General features: G+C 40.4%; 2 protein-coding genes across 3 annotated transcripts; one reads left to right on the top strand and one right to left on the bottom strand.

Moving 5' to 3' along the window:
• The first annotated feature begins 936 nt into the window (after nt 1–936).
• Nucleotides 937–6,920, top strand: c8h1orf43 (chromosome 8 C1orf43 homolog). Of its 2 annotated transcripts, XM_065958180.1 has the most exons (8): nt 937–1,223; nt 3,226–4,422; nt 4,522–4,623; nt 4,713–4,821; nt 4,921–4,974; nt 5,080–5,237; nt 5,711–5,769; nt 5,895–6,920. In XM_065958180.1, exons 3-8 carry the CDS (start codon nt 4,561–4,563, stop codon nt 6,109–6,111), a joined length of 660 nt encoding a protein of 219 aa, XP_065814252.1. In that variant the 5' UTR covers nt 937–1,223; nt 3,226–4,422; nt 4,522–4,560; the 3' UTR covers nt 6,112–6,920. The 2 variants fall into 2 exon arrangements, with proteins under 2 accessions (XP_065814252.1, XP_020497583.1); XM_020641927.3 differs by lacking the exon at nt 3,226–4,422.
• Nucleotides 6,921–7,057: 137 nt separating this feature from the next.
• tuft1a (tuftelin 1a) lies at nt 7,058–19,813 on the bottom strand. Its single transcript, XM_020641922.3, has 12 exons — nt 19,586–19,813; nt 12,386–12,463; nt 11,215–11,316; nt 11,022–11,108; nt 10,812–10,862; nt 10,602–10,688; nt 9,452–9,562; nt 9,119–9,342; nt 8,907–9,012; nt 8,718–8,801; nt 8,366–8,460; nt 7,058–8,088 (listed from the first exon to the last, which is right to left on the bottom strand). The coding sequence occupies exons 1-12, from the start codon at nt 19,643–19,645 to the stop codon at nt 8,016–8,018; spliced, it is 1,158 nt and encodes a 385-aa protein (XP_020497578.1). The 5' UTR covers nt 19,646–19,813; the 3' UTR covers nt 7,058–8,015.
• Between the last annotated feature and the right edge of the window lie 747 nt (nt 19,814–20,560).

The following is a 20,560-nucleotide window of genomic DNA, read 5'->3' as shown; positions in this document are numbered from 1 at the left end:
GCAAATTCACTTTTACTGGAAGTTTGTAATAATAAGAAGAAGAAAGAGAAGAAGAAGAAGAGAAGAAAAAAGAAGAAGTAGAAAAAGAAAAAGAAGAAGAAGTAATGCATTGCTTACTTGTTGAAATTCATGTATGTCCACCACATTATGCTATGAAAGAAAAAGTTACCAGCTGTTGGATTTGGGGAATTTGTGGGATGCAGAACAGCACAGTTTTAGTTTAGTTTTTTACTACTTACAACTACTGGACCCTGTCAGAGTTTATTATAGAATCAACAACCATAGATATCAGCTGCATACGTTACAGCCCTCCCACAGAAAACAACATTCTCCAGGGGGGTGCACCAGTGTCCCACTTCTGACCATAATCCTGTAAAGTGGCATGATAATGAAAAAAATCAAGCAGGTGATTTGACTGATGTCCTGGCACAGGTTTGAATCTAACCAAAGTCTGAAAGTTGACTTTCAAATAGGGCAGTTTGTCATCTGCTCCTTTAAAGGGGCTGTTTAGGTTGGAATTTATAAAAGCATTTGTAATCTATAGCCATATTTATTATTTACAATCACCTTACATTTTACACTCATATTAACATTTGTTTTCCATCTTAAAATAAAAAAGGCCTACAAACCAGGGCCCCCTACCTCCACTGGGGCCCTGGGTGTCAGTCTCACTTTTAGCCCCAAAATGATGATGTCAGTGACCCTCCTCATATTATTCTTAATCAATATGTAGGCTAACAAGTGAATGTGTTTCACCTGTTTAATTGTGTTCACAGGTCTTTATCATATTCAAATGAAACCTGTCTTCATTATTTGTTGATTTGTTTGTTATGTTTGTTTGTTGGGTGTAGCGTCGTGAAGACGTCATTGAACGGCAGAAGGCAGCAGAGGCCAAAATAACGTCAGAGCCGACGTAGCCCAGCCCCAGTCATGTGACTAATGCGGAAGACAACAAGCCAGCGAAATGTAACATCCAAGAGCGCCTTAACTTTTCTTCAGCTCTCTGTAGTCTGTCTGTCTGTCGTCTAACTTAAGTTAATGTGTTTTAAAAAACGGAGTCTTGAATGAAACTGCGTGGCTTTAAAAGTTGTCGGGCGTACTCTGAAGTGTCGTGTAGTTTACGTTAACGTCAGTGAGGTTAATGAACGCACAGTTTCAAAATGCGGAACGATTCTCTTCTGTCAAGTATAAACGTGGTGCTTGTGATGGCCTTCGGGAGTCTGGTGAGTCAGTTTTGATGTTATTGGTATGTCTAAGTCCAGTCACAATTGAAAACAATCAACACGTCACTCTACTCTGGAATAAACAGAGATACCGTCACAGTATGTTACACTCATAGCTTACACCTGAATTAATTTTTTTTTTTCCAAAATATTTTTTTTTTTAGAGAAAAAGTCTCAATTCAGAGTCACGGAAGCACAAAGTGCAGAAAAATAAATCATCTTCTCAGTCATACAACCCACCCCCCATAAGCGTGTTATGCTTATTACAAGCCTGCATTATGATCATGAACCTTCATAGGTTCATTATGATCAGAATATGCAGTATATCTAGTATAGCATGCTCACTGCACCTTAATCTGTATATTATAATCCTAAGAATACACTTATATTTATAGCATTTATTTATATTTATAGCATCCCATTAATCCAGCCATATATACCTAATAATTCACTTTTTTTAGTCTACATCTGTAAATTTTGTAATTACTGTACATAGCACAGACTCTTGCACTTTCTGCTTATTTGCACTTCTGGTGAGATGCCAAACCTCATTTCGTTACTCTATACTTGTATATGTGTAATGACAATAAAGTTGAATCTCATCTCATCTCTCAATAGGTTTACAAACATTTCTCGATATAGCCTAATATTTAAATAATCTGACTGGAGCATAGCAGAACATCACACATCAACCAACAAATAATACCCATAGTTCAATTTGTGCGTGGTCTTAGATATAAACACAACACATTTTCTTTATATAGAACAGTAACAATTATTATTTACCTTCTTTCAATGTTAGATAGACAGTTTAGTGAAGTCAGACAGCAGGCCACATCTGTGTGTTTATTAAAATAACACTTTTTTTTTTTTTTTTTTTAAAGAATGTTTTGGAGGTTTGGGAAGCTGCTTTTTTTTCAATTGTTTTGTTATCTCATGTCAATAACATTTCCTAGAATAAACTTGAACTGCACAGATTTTTTTTTTTATCAGGGTTCGTACAGAGCCTTGAAAGTCTGGAAAATGCTTGATTTTAAATATAGTGTTCTCAAGGTTTGAAATGTGCTTGAAATTTGAACACTGTGCTGGAAAATGCTGGATTTACTCTATATTGACCAGTGTTGTAATTTAACAAATAAAAAAAATTGTATTCTGTAAATTTAAAAAAAATTATGTTTAAAGCTTCAGCTTCCTTGAAAGAGTTGACATTTTATCTTGAAATTTTACTCTTAAAAAGCTGTACGAACCCTGTTTTATGTAAAAATTCTTATCTTCTGAGATTTTAAATCAATTCATAACTTCCAAAAATGGAGCAGCAAGAAGTTCAGCCAGTCTCACAGATGACACTAATTCAAAAATAGACTTTGAATCCATGGATCCCGAATAGTTTTGAATCGAAAATAGATTCTGAATCGAAATCGTGACCCCAAGAATCGAAATCGAATCGAATCTTGAGACACCCAAAGATTCCGAGCCCTACTATATGCCTTGATATCTTAATTTATATTTCTAAAAGTTGGGGAAAAACGTTTAGAAAATGTTTAAGTACCAGATGCTTAGTCTAGAATCCCATCACAACATCGCACCTTGTTCCCCAAAAAGTTGTTACAAAAGACTTTATATAACCAAGGAAGAAATGTTGGCCTGTTTGTTAATTGGATTTAACCTGCTCCAAATGGAATAAGTTCAAGCGTTTATCCCTTATCCACGCTTCATCCTTCTACCAAATGTTCTGCAAACAGGTCGTTATTTGTCTGTGATCTTGTGTAGGAGAAAAGACTAACAGCACCCCAACAACAACAAAAACCTTCTTGGAAAAGATTACAGAGATAGGAGTAAAAACACGTTTAAAAATCCCCCTTCTTGATTACAAATGTAATACAATGAGCCCTGTTTTACACCCAGAAATATGCATCAAAATGTTTACTTTAAATAATGCAATCATTTGAATAGGTTATTGTTAGTGCATCCATCCATCCATTTTCTTTTCCGCTTATCCGAGGTCGGGTCGCGGTAGTAGCAGGCGCAGTAAGTCAACCCAGACTTCCCTCTCCCCAGCAACGTTTTGCAGCTCCTCCTGGGGGATTCCGAGGAGTTCCCAGGCTAGACGTGATATATAATCCCTCCAGCGCATTCTGGGTCTGCCCCGGGGTCTCCTCCCAGTTGGCCGTGCCTGGAAAACCTCTAAAGGGAGGCGTCCAGGAGGCATTCTTAACAGATGCCCAAACCACCTCAACTGGTTCCTTTCGATGCCGAGGAGCAGCGGCTCTACTCCGAGCTCCGCCCGAATGTCTGAGCTCCTCACCCTCTCTCTAAGGCTGAGCCCAGCCACCCTCCGGGGGAAACTCATTTCGGCCGCTTGTATCTGCAATCTTATTCTTTCGGTCACTACCCATAGCTCATGACCATAGGTGAGGGTTGGAACGAAGATCGACCGGTAAATCGAGAGCTTTGCCTTCAGGCTCAGCTCCCTCTTCGTCACAACGGTCCGGCACAAGGCCTGCATTACTGCTGACGCCGAGGGCAATCCACCTTTTTCCGGCAGAGATGGTTCTCGGCCTCCGACTTGGAGGTGCTAACCCTCATCCCAGCCGCTTCGCACTCAGCTGCAAACCGCCCCAATGCCTGCTGGAGGTCCCAGCATGAGGAGGCCAACAAAACCACATCTGCAAAAAGCAGAGATGAAATTTTGAGGCCCCCCAAACTGGAAACCCTCCTCCCCCCCCGGCTGCTCCTTGAGATCCTGTCCATGAAAATCACAAACAGTGACGCACTGGGAATGTGTCTGACTTTGTGCCGAGGATGCGGACACACCATCCCACTTTGGTCATACAGGGACCGGATGGCTCGTGCCAACGGCCCCGGGGCTCCATATTCCCGCAGTGCCCCCCACAAGATCCCCTGAGGGACCCAGTCAAAAGCTTTCTCCAAATCCACAAAACACATGTAGACTGGATGGGCAAATTCCCATGCTCCCCCAAGAAGCCCTGCGAGGGTAAAGAGCTGGTCCGCTGGTCCACTGTCCCACGGCCGGGACGGAATCCACATTGTTCCTCCTGTATCCGAGGTTTCGACAATCGGCCGGAGCCTCCTTTCCAGCACTCTAGAGTAAGCTTTCCCCCGGAAGGCTGAGAAGCTTGATACCCCGATAATTGGAGCACACCCTCCGGTCCCCCTTTTGTTATTGTTATTGTTAGTAGTAAGTTTAATCTACATACTTATTTTATTATTTAGTTATGTTCATCATTGCCTGGTTACTACTCCTAAAAGAAGCTCTCAACTCTTGGCTGTCCTCTAGGTGTTTGTTTTGCTGTTCATCTTTGTCAAAAGACAAATTATGCGTTTTGCCATGAAGTCCCGCAGAGGACCACATGTTCCCCTCGGCCACAACGCTCCTAAGGTAATACACATCCAACATAATGAGGAGTGTGATGCTGTTTCGTGTCCTGCTGATTCATCACACATGGTGGTCTTGTGTGTGTCCTGTAGGAGTTGAGGCAAAAAATTGAAGCCAAACTGAGCCAAGTTCAGAAAATCCACTTTGAGCCTCGTCTTATTTCTCCAGATGATGACCGGCTGAAGCACTGTGGACAGTCAGGTAAAAAGGAAACACAAAGGAACTTATACACACCAGTCCTAAAATATCCAGGTGAGAACTTACAATTTGAGAGCACATAAGAATCTGTGTGTGTTGCAGGTTCCTACGACTATCTGTACAGGATGAGAGCACTGGATGCCATCAGAGACACTGGTGAACTTTTTTTTCCACTACAGATCCTTACTTGTTTTTGTTTTTTTTTGTTAACATGGTGGTAGCGTTGACGGATGATTGTCACATGTACTGTCATGTCATTAGATCTCCCTTTCCGTGAGCTTGGTGGGACGTCCACCGCTGTGACGGGTCAAAGACTACGAACCTGGCTTCTACAGCTGAGAAATTCACACTGCATGTTCAGAGAAAACCTCATCGACACAGTGCTGGACGGGTACAATAAAGCACGTCATGGGGCAGAGGTCAGTGTCTCTGTGTGTGTTAGTTAGCCAGTGAGGAGGTGTCTTATCATACTTAATACGATACATCTTTGTGTAAGATATCAAAAACATTGAGTTTAGAGGTATTAATAAAATCATTTAAGGACATTAAGTGTGTTTTATTAGCAGATGTAATATCGACTATATGTATGTGGCCTGTAATGTGTTATTATGGAAACTGGTTTATATTGATAGACACAAGATACCATAGGAAAGCTTCAGAGGTCTGGTCAAGTCCCTCTGTGATGGGTCAGAGCTGTTTTGGTGGAACAAGGGGGACCTATGCTACACTGCTAGGCTCATGATTAAAATGTTATGACTGATAGTATCCTTATGATCAGTAAAGTCTTCATCATACAGCCCATCCATCTGTGCACTGTATCTTTAAAAGCTGACATACTGTATGCACTGATGTTTAACTTATTATTATTATTATATTGTTATTTCTATTTTAGACTTTTGGTGAAGCAGAGTTTTTAAAATACCAGGAAGCTCTATCTGAACTGGCCTCTGCGTGAGTATAAACACAACCTCTCCTCACAGTGCTCCCTCACAGATTTTCCTTTTATCCCTAATCCTTTGATGGAATGTTAATTATGTACCAGGAACATTCTGTTTCCCTCTTGTTGTTTTTTTTAGTGTCAAGTCTCACAGCAACAGCGGCAGTTCTCCAAGCCGACACCACCAGTCTGCAGCCAAAGACTTGACCAGCAGCGCGGAGCTTACACGCTCCTCCTCCCCAACACAAACCACCTACCTCACATCCTCAGTGCAGCAGCGCAGCAAGCGGCCCAGACACTTCCTGGAGCTGAAGAACTTTAAAGACAACTACAACACTCTGGACAGCTCGTTCTAAAAAAAATCAATAAATAAAAAATCTATGAAGCCCGTCCTTAAGACAGGTCAAAGACAAGGAAGTGCTGCCAGGAATGAAAGTGCCTACTGTATTAACTGTCACTTTGGCCATTTAGTTTAGAGTGAGGCGACATAAACACTGCCTTTAAATACAAACACAAACTGCCTGATAGACAATAAAGTGCACATCAGACTACTGGTATAACCCTCTTACCTAAGTGTAGCCTTTGCGAATGAACTCTGTATAAATGCATGTGTGAGTGCTTTAGAAGAATAGTCTATAATATGAAAGGTTGATTTGACCAAACCAGAGCTATAGAGCTATGCAATGATAAGACAATCAGTATTTATTACACACCTATGCACAATTGTTACTATTAACCAACTGTATTGAAAAAGATTATGTTTAAAAAAAAAGTAAGTATTTTTATTGGTTGCCCTGCACTGTTAATGTCACTTATGTTTACGTCTCTTAGTGCCTCTGCTGTTCATTCTCTACAACATGACAGCCCGTTCTTAGCCTTAAATGTTTGTTTTTTTACAGAAGCCATACTGTACTTGATTAAATGATTTTGATGATTAGGTGCTTTTCTGATTTTATCAGTTCTCTCAGTGCAATGTGATTCAACAGTGCTCATACTGTAATTGTGCATTAATTTATCTGTATGTGAGGGGGAAGACTTTCTTTGTGACTGGTGTTGAAATGTGTGAACTGTTCATTTCATTTGGAGGTATTATTGGGCCTTGGTGTTTTAATTGTATGTGCCATTAATTGTAAGTAGCTTTTAAAATAAATGAATCCAGTCCAAATATTGCGCAGTTTTCTTCTATGTGGTCATTGTAATGGAGTAATTTCTAGGTTTCAGTGTCCAGCAGAGGGCGATGTTCTCTTCAAAATCCAATTTAAAACGTGTAAATTCAGCCTGTAAGAAGACAGAAGGCCTTCATTTCGTTTTAAATCATTTATTCTGAGAGCCACAAATACAGATTACACACTTAAAAAAAATGTCACACATCTGTCTAGTTTGTTTGTATAAATAAATACAAAGGAGAAAGTTGTTAGGGAGTAGTTAAAACATCAAGCATACATTAATATATACAAAACAAAATGACTCTATACACAACGGCACTGAGCTGATATGTTTTACAAGAAATATTAAGAACAAAAATGACACTTGAAGCAGATAAGTTGAAATTTCTTCATTATTGCTGACACTTCTTTCTGCTTCCTCACAGTTTCACAAGGTGCCATAATGTTAAGGGCTTGAATGTAAAAACAGCTCTTTTCAGTGCACGTTTTCTACTTTCTATAGGCTACAGTCAGTATTTACATGCTTAAAGCAATTTACCATTCACTCAACAAAGTGAATGGAGTCATGGGTGAATGACTAATGAGTACAAAGATGCAGGAAGTAGGTCGACTTATTAATGATTTTTTTTTTTTACATGGAGCTTTAGCTTAGTTAGTTTTGTTTGCTACATTCCTGACTGACAATGTCCTAACCCACTTTGGCAAAACAAAGCGTCTGCACTATGCCCCTTATTTTAGTCGCGATACAACGTCAATGTCGTAAACTCAAAGGTTATAAAAGCGATCAAAATAGGGGGCAAGTCATGCAGAACCCAGTATCACATGTAAAACTTCATACATCAGCTGAATCGGTACACTCTGAATTTACTCTAAAGCTGACATAAATGCAAACACCGTACAGTTTCCTTCAGGAGTGTTTGTGGTTTAGTATAAGCGTTGATGATTCTTGCAATCCAGGAAGTTTCAGCTCTGAAGTCCCAAACATTCATGTGATAAGATGTGGTGCTGTTTGGTTTCAGTCTGTACTAAAAAAAATGTTTGGTGGTTCTGAACCCTTCTGTACATTTTCTTCGTGTTTCTTCTTCTCATTCACTTCATGACTTTATCTCGATGACTTTGATGAAAGGGAGCGGTTTGTTGGACGAGGAGGACGGCTTGAGCGGTTTGCTGAGGAGAGGAGAAGAAGAGAATTAGGTTTCTTTCATACGCTAATATGTGTTTCTGTGTTTGTTTTACCAAAATTACTAAATGCAGGCTGAGATTCTCAACATCATTTCATTTATATTTGCTCTTCTGTTTATTTTAAAACACTAACCACTGTAATAAATGCAATAATTGTGACTCATGCATGAGCAAGAAAAGACCCTGCAGGACATGACTCTGTCAAGAGTTTGCTAAGTTTGCAGATGCAAGAAATGTGAAGAGGGTGAGCATAATAAGTTACCTATAGACGATCTGGGGGTTGCGCTCTGATGATAGGTAGGAATTTGACCGTTGTCCTCCGAGGAAGTAGTCCATCTGGTCATGCATCTCTCGGTTCTGCACACACAGGAGGTCAGGAGTCAGTTCTCATGATAACCATTTAAAAAAAGCTAATATGGCTACCAGAAGAAAAGGGTTGCATCTCTTTTCTGTACATGTCTCTTCTCTCCCTGAATAGGTCATACTGCAGAGTATCTTTCTCCCTTTTAAATTCACCCTTCATTCTTCATTCCACAGATAACATAAAAAAATATATAATAATTTCACAGGAGAAGTAAAAAAAGAACAAAAAAAAAAAAAAAAGCATCTCTCACCTCAGCCTCCAAGAAAGCCACTTTCTCCTCCAGCTCTTTGATCACACGGTCCCTTTCCTGAATCACCATGCGAGAGTTCTGGAGCTAAAGACAGAACAAACACAGTCAGGCAGTGAGCTAACTCCTCTGCAAATATGAACGCTGAGACGAGGTGTTTGCTTTACTCAGTCCCACACATGTGCGTCTCACCTGCTCAATCATGTGTCTGACTTTCCTCTGCTGGCTTTTCAACATGTCATCCAGATGGTGGATCTTTTCTTTAAGAATGGCCACCTCCCTCTCCAGCTGCTCAGCCCTAAAAATACACACAGAGAGTTAGAACACACTAATCCTGAGTAGATTGTTGACAGATGATTTATTGCTGTGTGTTTTTGTTTGTATGTTTAAGTGTATAAACTAACCTTAGGTCTCCTTTCTGGCCTTCCTCTCTGATCTTGTGCAGCTCGCGCAGTTCCTCCTCACGGTTGCGGATGGCCTCTCGCAGGGTGGAGCTCTCCTGCTCCATTCCTCCCAGCAGTCTCTGCAGCTCATCTATGCGCAGGTCTTTCCTTATGCATGCTTCTTCTGTTGTCTTTAACTTCTGCTCCTGGCTGCTCAGGTGCTCTTTCAGCCTGCTGCTTTCAACCTTTAGGAAACAGGGTGAAATGTATTTACTTTGTGGCTTTAACGCAGTGTAACACCACTTGTTGTGATGCAAAGAGAAAGTGAAAAAAGCAAGTGTCTCTGTATGTTACCTGAAGCCTCTCTTTCTCCTCGTGGTGCTTCTTCTCCGCCTCCTGGAGCTGTGCATACATGCGCTTACTGACTTCCCTTAGCTTGGCTCTCTCTGCTTCGTCATCTGCTTCCTAACAAAGAGAATATGAAGGGTTGGATCAGCAAATGAATACTGCAATATCCTGGAGAGTCAGATTAAGTGTCCAGATCTGAATCCCATTGGGAATGTTAAACTGAACAAAAAGGGGAGTTCACTCGTTCTCCAGCTTGTCCAGATGTCAAAATATGACAGTCATGGCTTTAACTGTCGCCAAAGTGTCCATACTCCTTGCATGAATGGGTGAAAACAATTATATATTTGTAATGAATTGTTATCAATTCGTAGAAATCAGTTTTTTGTCAATTTGGAACGAAACCCTGACAGCCGTTAATCAGTGTCAAAAAGCTTCACCCACCTTGATTTACTGTTTAAAACAATAAAACTCCAAGATTTATTAAATTATATTGTACACAGGTTTACTAAGAAACAACTATTCTATAGTGAATGGTGGTTAAATACATGGATAAATGGTTTTACGCTGATGTAATTTGTCGTCTTGTTTAAGTTTCGAATGAGCTCAGTGGTTTTGGCTGTGAAACAGGCGTGTGAGTGTGTGCGTCACTGGATCAGTTTGCAAATCCTCCGTATGAGCAAGCCATACAAATTATAATAATAATAATACAAATAATTTGACCAATTAAAACAACAAAAAAAGTGGTGCCAGGCGCGTTTTGTTTATACACAAACATGAGTGACATGTAGACAGTAGTAGAGGTTGCTAAAGGTGCTCAGCGATACAGCGAATAAAGGAGAGCCATCTGTGGAATGCTGGCAACAATAAGAAGGGCCTGAATACAACAACACATTTGAGGAGAGGAACAGCATGTGCTGGAACAGCTTTCACACACATTTTCATACACCCGGGGGGTGCTGTAAGCATATTTACTCATTTTAATCCATTCTTTTTCTGCTTTATCACATTTCCCTCTTTAACTTCTCTTACTCTTTGTCTGCCCTTGGGTGGTGACCGCTCTGCATGTAAACACGCGTCTAACTTCTGCACGTCAGCTTTTTTAAGAGTTTCAGATTACAGACAGTTTAATACAACTTTCAAAAGAGAGTCTGCTCACCTGTCCATCAGCTTTAGCTCCACCCTTGGAGGTAGAAAAGCCGCTCTTCTTGAAGGGAATGCCAACTTTCCAGCCGTTTGTGTGCGGCTGGGAAGAGAAAAGGAGGAAGTGAGAAAGGAAGCAGTGAAAGATGCAGGTGTAGATACATGGAGAAAATGCCATTGAGCACACAGGATGTGATATTAGCAGAGCATCTGAAAATAGACCTACCTTGCTTTTGGCTGCCATCTGCTCCCTCAGCGTCTTCAGGCAGTACCTCACCTGTTTGAAATGCACACATGTCGTGAGATACTTTTTGTATGAAATGTATCAGAGAATGTTGAAAGATACAAGTGTGGAAGAGGCACAGGCAAATTTACATGATGCTAACATGCAAAATGTTACATAATCCAGAGCCTGCTGTGTGTTTTTAGTGCTGACCTCTTGGATCTGTGAAACTTCATCTGACAGCATCTTCAGGCTCTGCTGGTGCTTCTGTTGCTCCTGATTGCGTGCCTCTAAATAAACCTGGCAAAGGCAGAGACACGGATGTTAAACACAAACATACCTAATCACAAAGCAAATATTCGCCATTTCGTTCCTTCTCAAATTACAGTGGAAGTGCCACACCCACCTTGATTACCTCCACCTGCTCCTCTGTAGATTTGACGGGTTCGGGGATCAGAGAGGTCCTGTCGACGGCCGGCTGCACCAGTGCAAATGCTCGTCCGACAGGCTGGAGATAAAAGAGAAAGAGGAGTCTGTCAGTGTTTTATTTTGTGTGAATATGGGTGGATGGGTGTGTTACATTTCCGAACCGCATACGCAATTGAGTGAAGTCACTGTGTTTTGCTGGCACTAGAGGAAGAGTTGCAGCACGTTTCTGATGAAGATTGCACAACTTTTGGAAAGACAACCCGGAGCACTTCCTCTAATTATTATTATGAAACATCTGGAAAACATCAGGAACGTCTGATATGAATGATGCAGTTTAACTCTCTTGTATATGCAGTATACTCTTTTTTTCTTCTCAAGTCTATTCCTGATCAAATTATTGCTGTGAGCGTGTGACTGACTGCAAGTCTCTATAATGACCAGGCAGAAACATTTGGCTGTAATCACCATGGAGACTGACCAGTAAACATCTGGTGCTACTTTGGAAGTGGTAGTCAGACTTGGTGAAAAGCAAAAGGAGAAAGAGAGAGAGACACACACATAAATAAGAAGGCGGGGAGATGTTATGTAACTCTGCAGCTCTGGTGGTCTCTTTTTTTCCTGTAACTTCGGCGCTGGTTTTGCTTGAACAATGGCTGTCTTGAGACAATCTGAGTGGCTTTGCGTGGGTACGAATGAAAAACTGATGGCAGCTATGGCATGTTTACAAGCAAATTTTATTTCTGTACAGTTCCGTGTGTAGGAATGTGGCACTGCATGTTGCGTGAGTCCACTTGATATGAGCCAATAACTCAGGTAGATTAAGGAGATTTACTTTCCAAACTTTCAGATCTATTTATGGCCAGATGATGAGGACCTGCCCTTTTTTTCTTTATTTAATTCCCCCCCTCCAAGTAAGCTCTTCATCCTCATGTCTTATACAAATCCAACCCATTAAAGCTGAAAAGTCGTCCTGAATCTGATTACATAATATCCACTCTCAAGACTCCAAACTACATATTTAATCATGAATATTATTTCAAGCGACTTTCCACAGATTCTCTTTTTAAAGATTCTGATTCCTAGGACCAGCACTTGTGTTACACTCCAAATCACTCCCCAAGTTATCAGGTGCAGGAAGTTCTTCTTACCTTGTCCCTGTGCTGGCCTGTGCTCCTCTCTGCTGGGCCCTGGTTGTGAAGTGTGAGCCTCAGTCGCCTGCAGCCGTCCTGGAAAAAAGGCAACCAAGAAATGAGACGATGAAGTGAATCCCACAAAGAGACCGTTATGTGATGGAGTGGAAGATCGAGAACTATTTTGAGGAGGAGTGGGGAAAAAAAGAGGAGGAGAGACTGAGTCATGCTCACTAAATGAAACAGAGCAGGAGGGAGAGAAGAGGGAGGTGTGGAGGGGTATCCAGTAAGACAGTGGGGTACGAGCGTCAGAGAGAAAGTTTCAAGTTTTTCACAGCTGCTCAGAGACAGATTGTTTGATTTAAATTGTGTGCTGTGGACGTCAGAGGGACTTTAGGTGGAAACACTCCAGGCGCTCACAGCCAATGGGAAGAGGTGCCTGGATTTCTGGGAAAACGGACAGATAATGTAATGTCAAACAAGACAGAACATCACCATGGAAACAAAAGCTCACAGTAGCCATAGACAATCTGGCACTCGAAAGTGAGGAGCATGTCAGAAGAAAAAAACACAAGACACACGCAGACGCAACACTCGACTAAAACTCTTTAAAACGAGACACAAAGAGAAACTCCCCAGTTTTTTCTTGTATTCTAAGGGGAGAAGTCACTTTAACAGGAAACGTCTGGAGTGGGAAGTGACTGTGTGGGTGTGTGCCGCCCGCCATAGGGAAACCCCCTTATAAGTGATCCCCTTCCAGTCTGTGTGTTTGTGTGTGTTCAAGTATGCGGATGTGAGGGAGGAGGTCAGAGACATTATACAACATCTTGTTTCTGTGTAATTTCCAGTGAGTCCTCTCTGCGTCTCAACTCATGTCAACCCTGAGACACAACATGCATCGAAACAATGTCTGCGATGCACTACTGCGGTTAAAAAGTATAAACACAAACACATGCAAGCAATTACAAAGAATGCAAACACACCCGCATTATTTAATTTATTGCTCATTTATAATATTGATATAACAGGTTAAACAGTAACAGATTGCACTGTGGAATTTGGCAAGCAATCTTAACTGTGTGTGTGTCTCTGTATGTAAGCGAAGTGGTGGAGGGCTTATCCCTATTAGGCCTCCATATTTTCCTCCTCCTGTTATTTCTTGATACATAACCTTCAGCACAAAAGGCTCTGCTGCTCTATATTACCTTGTATGTCCTGTTAGGACTATCAAAGGCAATGTAGAGACAGCTGACCAAACAACTTCATGTCAAGGTCTATTAAGTAGCTCTGATGAAGCTTTTGTGCACATCATATGATTTTTGATTGCAGATAAAGTTCACCGGTTGTTGAGAAAAAACAACCGGTTATTGCAAAAACATAAATTCAATTATGGACAAATATGACATCAAGTGCTTGGAAAAAAAATAGCTAGTTTGAGCCTCTACAATCACGTAATATCATTGAAAAGGGAGTTTTGGTCATGCAAAAAATACACCAAATTTGAGTATAAATTTGTGCAGATTTGCTTTTTCTTGAGTCTTAATTTTTCATCTTTAAAGCTCTGGTGAGTCATTTTTAGGTGGTCATGAAAACAGACCGTTTGGGAAGAAGGACTTGATGACCTCTTATCATACGTGTTAGTGTTTGGAATTTATTACATAATAAATTCTCACCGTAGATCCACTTTTTTTTTACAACCTGTGTTGGTCTAATCAGCCAAAATGATTAAAAACATGACTGTACGATGTGCAGTGGCTTTAAATCGTTTTGTTTGTTTTAAACTTACTATAGCATTTACTTTGGGAGTCAGAAACCAGCAGAGAGTAATAAGGATCTCTATATAGTTATTAGTCCTATTTTGGTCAGTAATGTGTCTTTGTAGTTCTGCTGGGTTTGTTTGTAGTCATTTTGTTCTCTCTGTTGTAGTTTGGACTGTTTGTGGTGTTGTTGTTGATCTTTTTTTGTTGTTTTGAATCTGTTTCCTTTCATCTGATTACTTGTTGAGCAGTGGCCGAAATGTTTCTGTAGAATTAAGAGCCATAACAGATAAGTATCACATTTGCCGTTGGATTTCTTTGTTTATTCTTTCTCAGAATACTTTTTTTTTTTTTTTGTTAAAGATTTATTTTTGGGCTTTTTGTGCCTTTAATGGAGAGATAGGACAGTGGATAGAGTCGGAAATCAGGGAGAGAGAGCGTGGGGAACTACATGCAGGAAAGAGGCCACAGGTGGGACGTGAACCCGGGCCGCCCGCTTGAGACGACAGCCTCCATACATGGGGCGCGCGCACTAACCATTAAACAACCTGTACCGAATCCAAGATTCTCAATGAGTGATACATTTAACTGTTTAAATAAAGCAGGATGAGATTTGAAGAAAACAGGTCTCACACGTGTACAGGACACAAACAGCTTTGTGGACAGTGGGCTTGAAGTTGACTGTTGAAAGGGAAAAAATTAGCTTAAGAACCTTAAAGAATGTTTGGCTCAAGAACAACTTGTTTTAATGAACAGATTCATGGATAATGAAAACACTTGCATCCCAATTTCACTATGTGTTTGCAGTTTACAGAGTGGCAATCAAAGTGACAAAAAAAGGGGACTATTAATGTTATCTCCCTGTGTTGCTGATATGCAGAACGATCCGGCTTTGATGTTAGCCAGATAGGGGATATGAACCGGTTTGTGCTGTGTAATGTCCTGATAAAGAGCTGAGAGGTTATAAAAGGTATTTCCTACAGAGAACAGAAAGTCTGTATAGTCAGCTTAGTATCTGTTCAGGTAGTAAAGCAGCAGAGGGACTATTAGAGAGGGACAGAGGGACAGAGGGCAACGAGAACAATGGTAAAGTCAGAGGAAATATCTTAAAAGCTGTGGTGGTGGTCCAACTATGTCAAATTAAAACTCAGGGAAATGAAAGCAAAAAATTCCCCTCTTGGTTAACATGCTTTCTACTCATATTACAACTGAAAGCTCTAATAGGGATAGGGGGAGGAAAAGTGAGGAGGAGGAGGAGGAGGAGGAGAGAAAAAAGGGTAACAGAGGGAGTATGTGAAGAAGGAATTCATCATTATACAACTTTTCCAGCCCTTTAAGGACAACCAAACAAAGACTCAGCTAATCCTCACTCTCCAGTTGACTATTTACACACATGTCCCTCTACCTGCTTTCTCTATATCCACACACACACACACACACACACACAATAACCTGTAATACTAGACTTCCCGAGAACACGGACAAAGGGACCATTTGGATGTGATCACGGACGGTGACGTCTACCTGCACATGTACGCAGCCTTTCACACGCTGGACAAAACACACATGGATACACACAGTTTCCAAAGGCACACACTACCTTTCTAACAGAGCAGAAACCTGAAACTATAAGCTCACACACACACACACACAGCGGTCACACTGCTGGCTGCTCTGACAAAAGATCACGCTGGTATATTGCCAAGCTAAAAGGCTTTTAGGGAATGAAGACGCTTTTGTTTTGGGCTCTGGCATCAGGAGGTCTGTACATCATTTGGCTTAAATTAGCCAGGAAGTGACCAGCAAGCTGGCAATGTTGTTGATAAACAAGTTGATTTTAGGGAGGAGGAGGGGGGGTAAAATGTTACTTAGAGCTCTGTGACACAAGAAATGTTCCCAAGAAATAGTTAGGATGTTTTTAATCTCAGGTAGCAGCATTGATTAAATAGTAAAACATGCGCTTATGCCTCCAGGTGTATTACCTGCACGCCACGTGCACGTGCCACGTCTGTTTCATTAAATCACTCTAACCCTCTTATGCTCTGCTTTCTCCATTACCTGCAGCACAGATGTCACTTTTGACTGGTGTCCAGCTGCTTTAAAAACCTCAGCCTCTCAGGCAACAGGTGGTGGCTGATAAAGCCAAAGGAATTCTCTCAGTACTCTACCTCTGTTTCAGTACTTTGAGTCTGCACTCATGTAAGGAAAAACATGGTCAAGATGATTGTTGTTTTTTTTAATAAGCTTTTCTTCATTAAAATAACCAGCTTCAATGGTCAATAAGTTGCATTGACATACAGTACACAGCCGTAGCTGAACTTTGCTCAAATAAAACACAGTCTTGTCTCCAAAGTTTAGACTAAGATCCGGAAGAATAAACAAAGACATCCAACACCAACTTTGATACTTATCTGTTATGGCTCTTAATTCTACAGAGACATTTTGGCCACTGCTCAACAAGTAATCAGATGAAAAGGATTCAAAACTACTAAAAAGATAAACAACCCCAACAAACAGTCCAAACTACAATAGAGAGAACAAAATGACTACAAACAAAAATAGGACTAATAACTACACAGGGAGACCCATATAACCAAATGGACATAATCTGAGGCAAAAAACAACAATTGTACAGTTCTTTCAAAGAAACAGCGTTTTGTTTTGGACACTTAATTGTTATTTGACTGAATATTACATCAGCATAAAGTCTGCACAGGCTCATCATGTTAAATCTGCACGACCTCCATACAGACCCTGCAGCACCTTGACAGATAAATGCTGCGACACAGGTTTCCTCTATTTTTTCAAGTCTTTATTTTAATCAATGACTTTAATCGTATGGAGGTTTGATTTTTATTCTTGCACGTGTAGTTAAATTAAAAAAATTTATGGAGGTCTCATTTCGATTGTATGGGTTCCCTCTTAAAGTTTTATACTGGTTAAAGAGACACCAAGGACTACAAAGACACGCAGAATGACTACAAAGTGACACAGAATGTGTACAAGCAACTAAATAGAGGGTTGGGGTTTATTTACATGTCACCCTCTCTCTCAGTGTTAGGATTTTCTAGCGTCCTTTAATACATAAAAGACTTGGTTTTATTACATACAGGCCATACTTTTATTGAGGAAAGAATTCACTTTGGATTCTGGGTAATTTGGGACATTAGCAGATTAGTAACTGTCGCAGTACTAGTTTGACGTATACTGTAATGTGTCTTGAGGTTATATCCTTAGTATCTAAATTGTAATCCCTGGGTTATGACTCTCAGGCTTAACCTTTCAGTCAGTCATTCTTTTACTACAGTTTTTGTACAGCTTAAACAATAAAGCCGTTTTCACATATGCACTCCGGATAATATCTAGATATTTACAGGAGGACTTCTCCGGAGATTCTCCCGAACGAGCCGTTCACATATGCTCCTCACAGCGGGGGACTTTCCCTTTAGGTTAAGTTTAATGCAATTAATCTTTAACGAGAAGAAACGAGCTGAGGTGTGATGTTTGGGTAAAGGATTTGGGTGTGCGTTACCATCATGTGAGAAAATTAGCAGGTTAACACTGCAGGTAAACAGATCAGACCAGGAAACACGGATCTGACTCATGACATGAAAACTAACATCAGGACAGAACCAACAGTGATAGAGAACACTAAAAACATTTCACTGTCTGTCATAAAAATAGGTTTGTTTTTCCTTATCTGTGTTGCGTGCAAATCAGGCGTGCTGTCTCATATTTCAGTTGTGACTCTAAACACATAGCCTACATCTATGGGTCTTATTTGGCACATTCCCAGTGAGTAACGTCAGACACTCCTGACTGAGACGCTGACTGAGGATGAGGACAGACGGAGGGAATGTGCTCAGTCGCAGAAACCAGGGAAAATAAACGACTTGAGGGATAATTGAAGCATTATTCAAAATGAGCCCTGATGGAAACACACACAAAATACTCTCAATCCACTGAGTTTTATGGGAGGAGATCTTGTGACAAAACGTTTCAAGACTATTCAAATAATAGCAGATTTTTAAAAAACTGTTTCATGGTCAGGCCTTGAAGTTCCTGCAGTTCAGATCATATCATTTCAGTTCCAGGAATTACACTTATCAAGAAAATATGAAACAACTCTGAAGGCCTTTCTCTGCTACATCGGTCACATTCCCTCTCCTCCCGTATCTTACACTGTAAACATTTCCCTGATTAACAGTAAAGGGTGTCATATTTTGTAGAGTCATAACCAAATGTTACATGTGAAGGAGAAACATCTCTTCTGTTTTTTTTTCTGATCTTGATTAACAGCATCATTATGTAAATCCTGTAGCTGGGTGACTATTTGACAATTGAATGAAGATGAATTGGCTCTCTGTATGCAGCTGATGCAATGTGCCATGTTTAAATGTAATGTTAAATGTTAACGATAAGTTAAACAGAGACAAACTTGGAGTGTCAAATATTGTTTAATGGCACCTTCCTGAGCACAAATAATCTGTTTGTGTGTGGAGCTGCCCTTTCTAAACCTTGACCTGTGTGGCACTTGGAGCTACAGTTACATAACAGTAACTGATATCAATCTGAGTCTAGACTATTGACACAAAAGTAAAGCCTTCTTTTAAATTCTCCCCTGATCATTTAGAATACGATCTACTTAATATAAGATGTACTTTACATAAATAATCATACATGAGGCTGTTCACTGTCCTTCTTTAGCATTATAATCTGATATGAGCTTAATGTACCTGTGCTGTTGAACTCAGCAGGAGGCCACTGATAAGGGGAAAGTGCCATGTTGCTCTGCAACCTCATAAAACCTCAGAGCAGGTTAACAGTTTGCTTTTTCAGGCAGAGTAAATGATTAAACCCTTAGCTGCTGCAGACGGAGAAAGGAGCTCTTCTTATTATTCAGTATCTAACAGGGGATGAGCTGCATATCAAGGAAGTCGGATGTCTAATCCCGTTTAACAAACATTTACATGCACAGGTGGTGCACATAATACACAAGAGGAGCTTCAACAGGTTTGCATCGTGAGCTGCATTCACTGCCTGTCACAGTTGCAACAGTAAGCCCTTAAATGATGCTGGCAGAAGCACCTGTGACAGGCACAGATGTTGTTTGGACAACTTCTCAGCTGCTGTCGGTATTATCTGTGTGGTGGGACTTTGCCTCAGAGGCTACTTTCATTGATATAAGACCAAAGATTTGAGTAGTAAATACACCACTAAGAGAAGATGATTCCAAACAATCACACAAGCAGGTACACATAACTCAGCAGTCCTGTTCAAAGGAATACAACTGAAACATATTAAACCACCAAATCCAGAAATTAACCGTGTGAAAATAATGCCTTTATTTATCCCACAATGCATATGAACAGGAAGTAAACACACGTAGACGCTAATTATTTTCTCAAGTAGACAAAAGTAAGAAATCAGAAAAAGATGTGAATAATTTCAAGTAACTTACCCCATATTCTTGACTTCTAATGTCCTCAAACGTGCACAGACTTCTCGTCACTCCGTTCATCTCTTCAAGAAATATAATAAATACTCTAACTAGAAACAAATAAATAAAGACTTCAATCAAACTACAGGAATGTTCCTCCGTTAAACAACTGCTGCCGCTCTTAAATCTCTTTATTCTCGTCCTTCAGGCCGGTGTGTTCATGCGTCTTCTCCTTCCTCTCAACATAATGTTAAGAACTTTTCTGACGTCACTGTGCGCGTGAACGACGAAACCCAGCCCCTCCCACAAAACAGGGCCGAAACAGCCTAATAGGGAAACTGTGGAAACAGGGAATATCAGTAAGGGGAGTGTTATAAATGGCTGCTGGAGAAACCTGCTGCTGGAACATAATGATCCAGAAACCTTATTAATAGTTATCACATGGCTGTGTGGTTTTCAAAGACCTTTTAAGGTCGAAACACTAAAGTGTAACTACCTAGGACTATGGTGGACTCCTGCATCACATGCCTCAGTTTACTAATACATTATTCATTAAAATAGTTTTATCCCTGACTGAGCATGTTCAAGTGGCTGCTTAGAGCTTACAAAGCATCAGAAAACTATTTCAGTGATTTAACACATCCACATGTAATTAGCATTTACTTTTATTCTATTAATAAAGTTATTTCTATTTTTTTAAAATCCCAAATATTGTACTCCTCATTTCTCCTCATTTCCAAAGGTGTAATTTATGATCTACTTTGTCTTCCTGGAATTACATGCAGGGAGCAGCTTTCATTTATTTCCATAAAACTATGGAAATAAACTATAACTATAATTTGCGCAGGAGATAAGTCATCTACCACACTGAACACCAAGCCACTCTTTGTTTTGCCAAAGGTTGCACTGTGGTGAATACAACACATACTTTTCTGTCCAGTCTGTACTTATAACAATGTCACTACAACAAGGACAATGCGACTTCAACAAAAAAGT

Source organism: Labrus bergylta, chromosome 8, assembly GCF_963930695.1.
Source record: "Labrus bergylta chromosome 8, fLabBer1.1, whole genome shotgun sequence".
In the NCBI taxonomy this organism is placed as follows: Eukaryota; Metazoa; Chordata; class Actinopteri; order Labriformes; family Labridae; genus Labrus; species Labrus bergylta.
The sequence above is the reverse complement of the archived record's forward strand: the minus strand, read 5'-3'. Positions and strand labels throughout refer to the sequence as shown.

Bases quoted from the DNA above. Each gene is read 5' to 3' on its own strand.
- c8h1orf43 (XM_020641927.3), top strand. From the start codon at position 1,161: ATGCGGAACGATTCTCTTCTGTCAAGTATAAACGTGGTGCTTGTGATG. The intron at 5,238-5,710 runs GTCAGTGTCTCT...TTTCTATTTTAG, and splicing joins AAGCACGTCATGGGGCAGAG to ACTTTTGGTGAAGCAGAGTT. The intron at 5,770-5,894 runs GTGAGTATAAAC...TGTTTTTTTTAG, and splicing joins CTATCTGAACTGGCCTCTGC to TGTCAAGTCTCACAGCAACA.
- tuft1a (XM_020641922.3), bottom strand. From the start codon at position 19,645: ATGAACGGAGTGACGAGAAGTCTGTGCACGTTTGAGGACATTAGAAGT. The intron at 11,109-11,214 runs GTGGGTGTGGCA...TGCCTTTGCCAG, and splicing joins AGCAGGTGGAGGTAATCAAG to GTTTATTTAGAGGCACGCAA. The intron at 9,563-10,601 runs GTGAGCAGACTC...TCTCTTTGTTAG, and splicing joins GAGCTAAAGCTGATGGACAG to GAAGCAGATGACGAAGCAGA.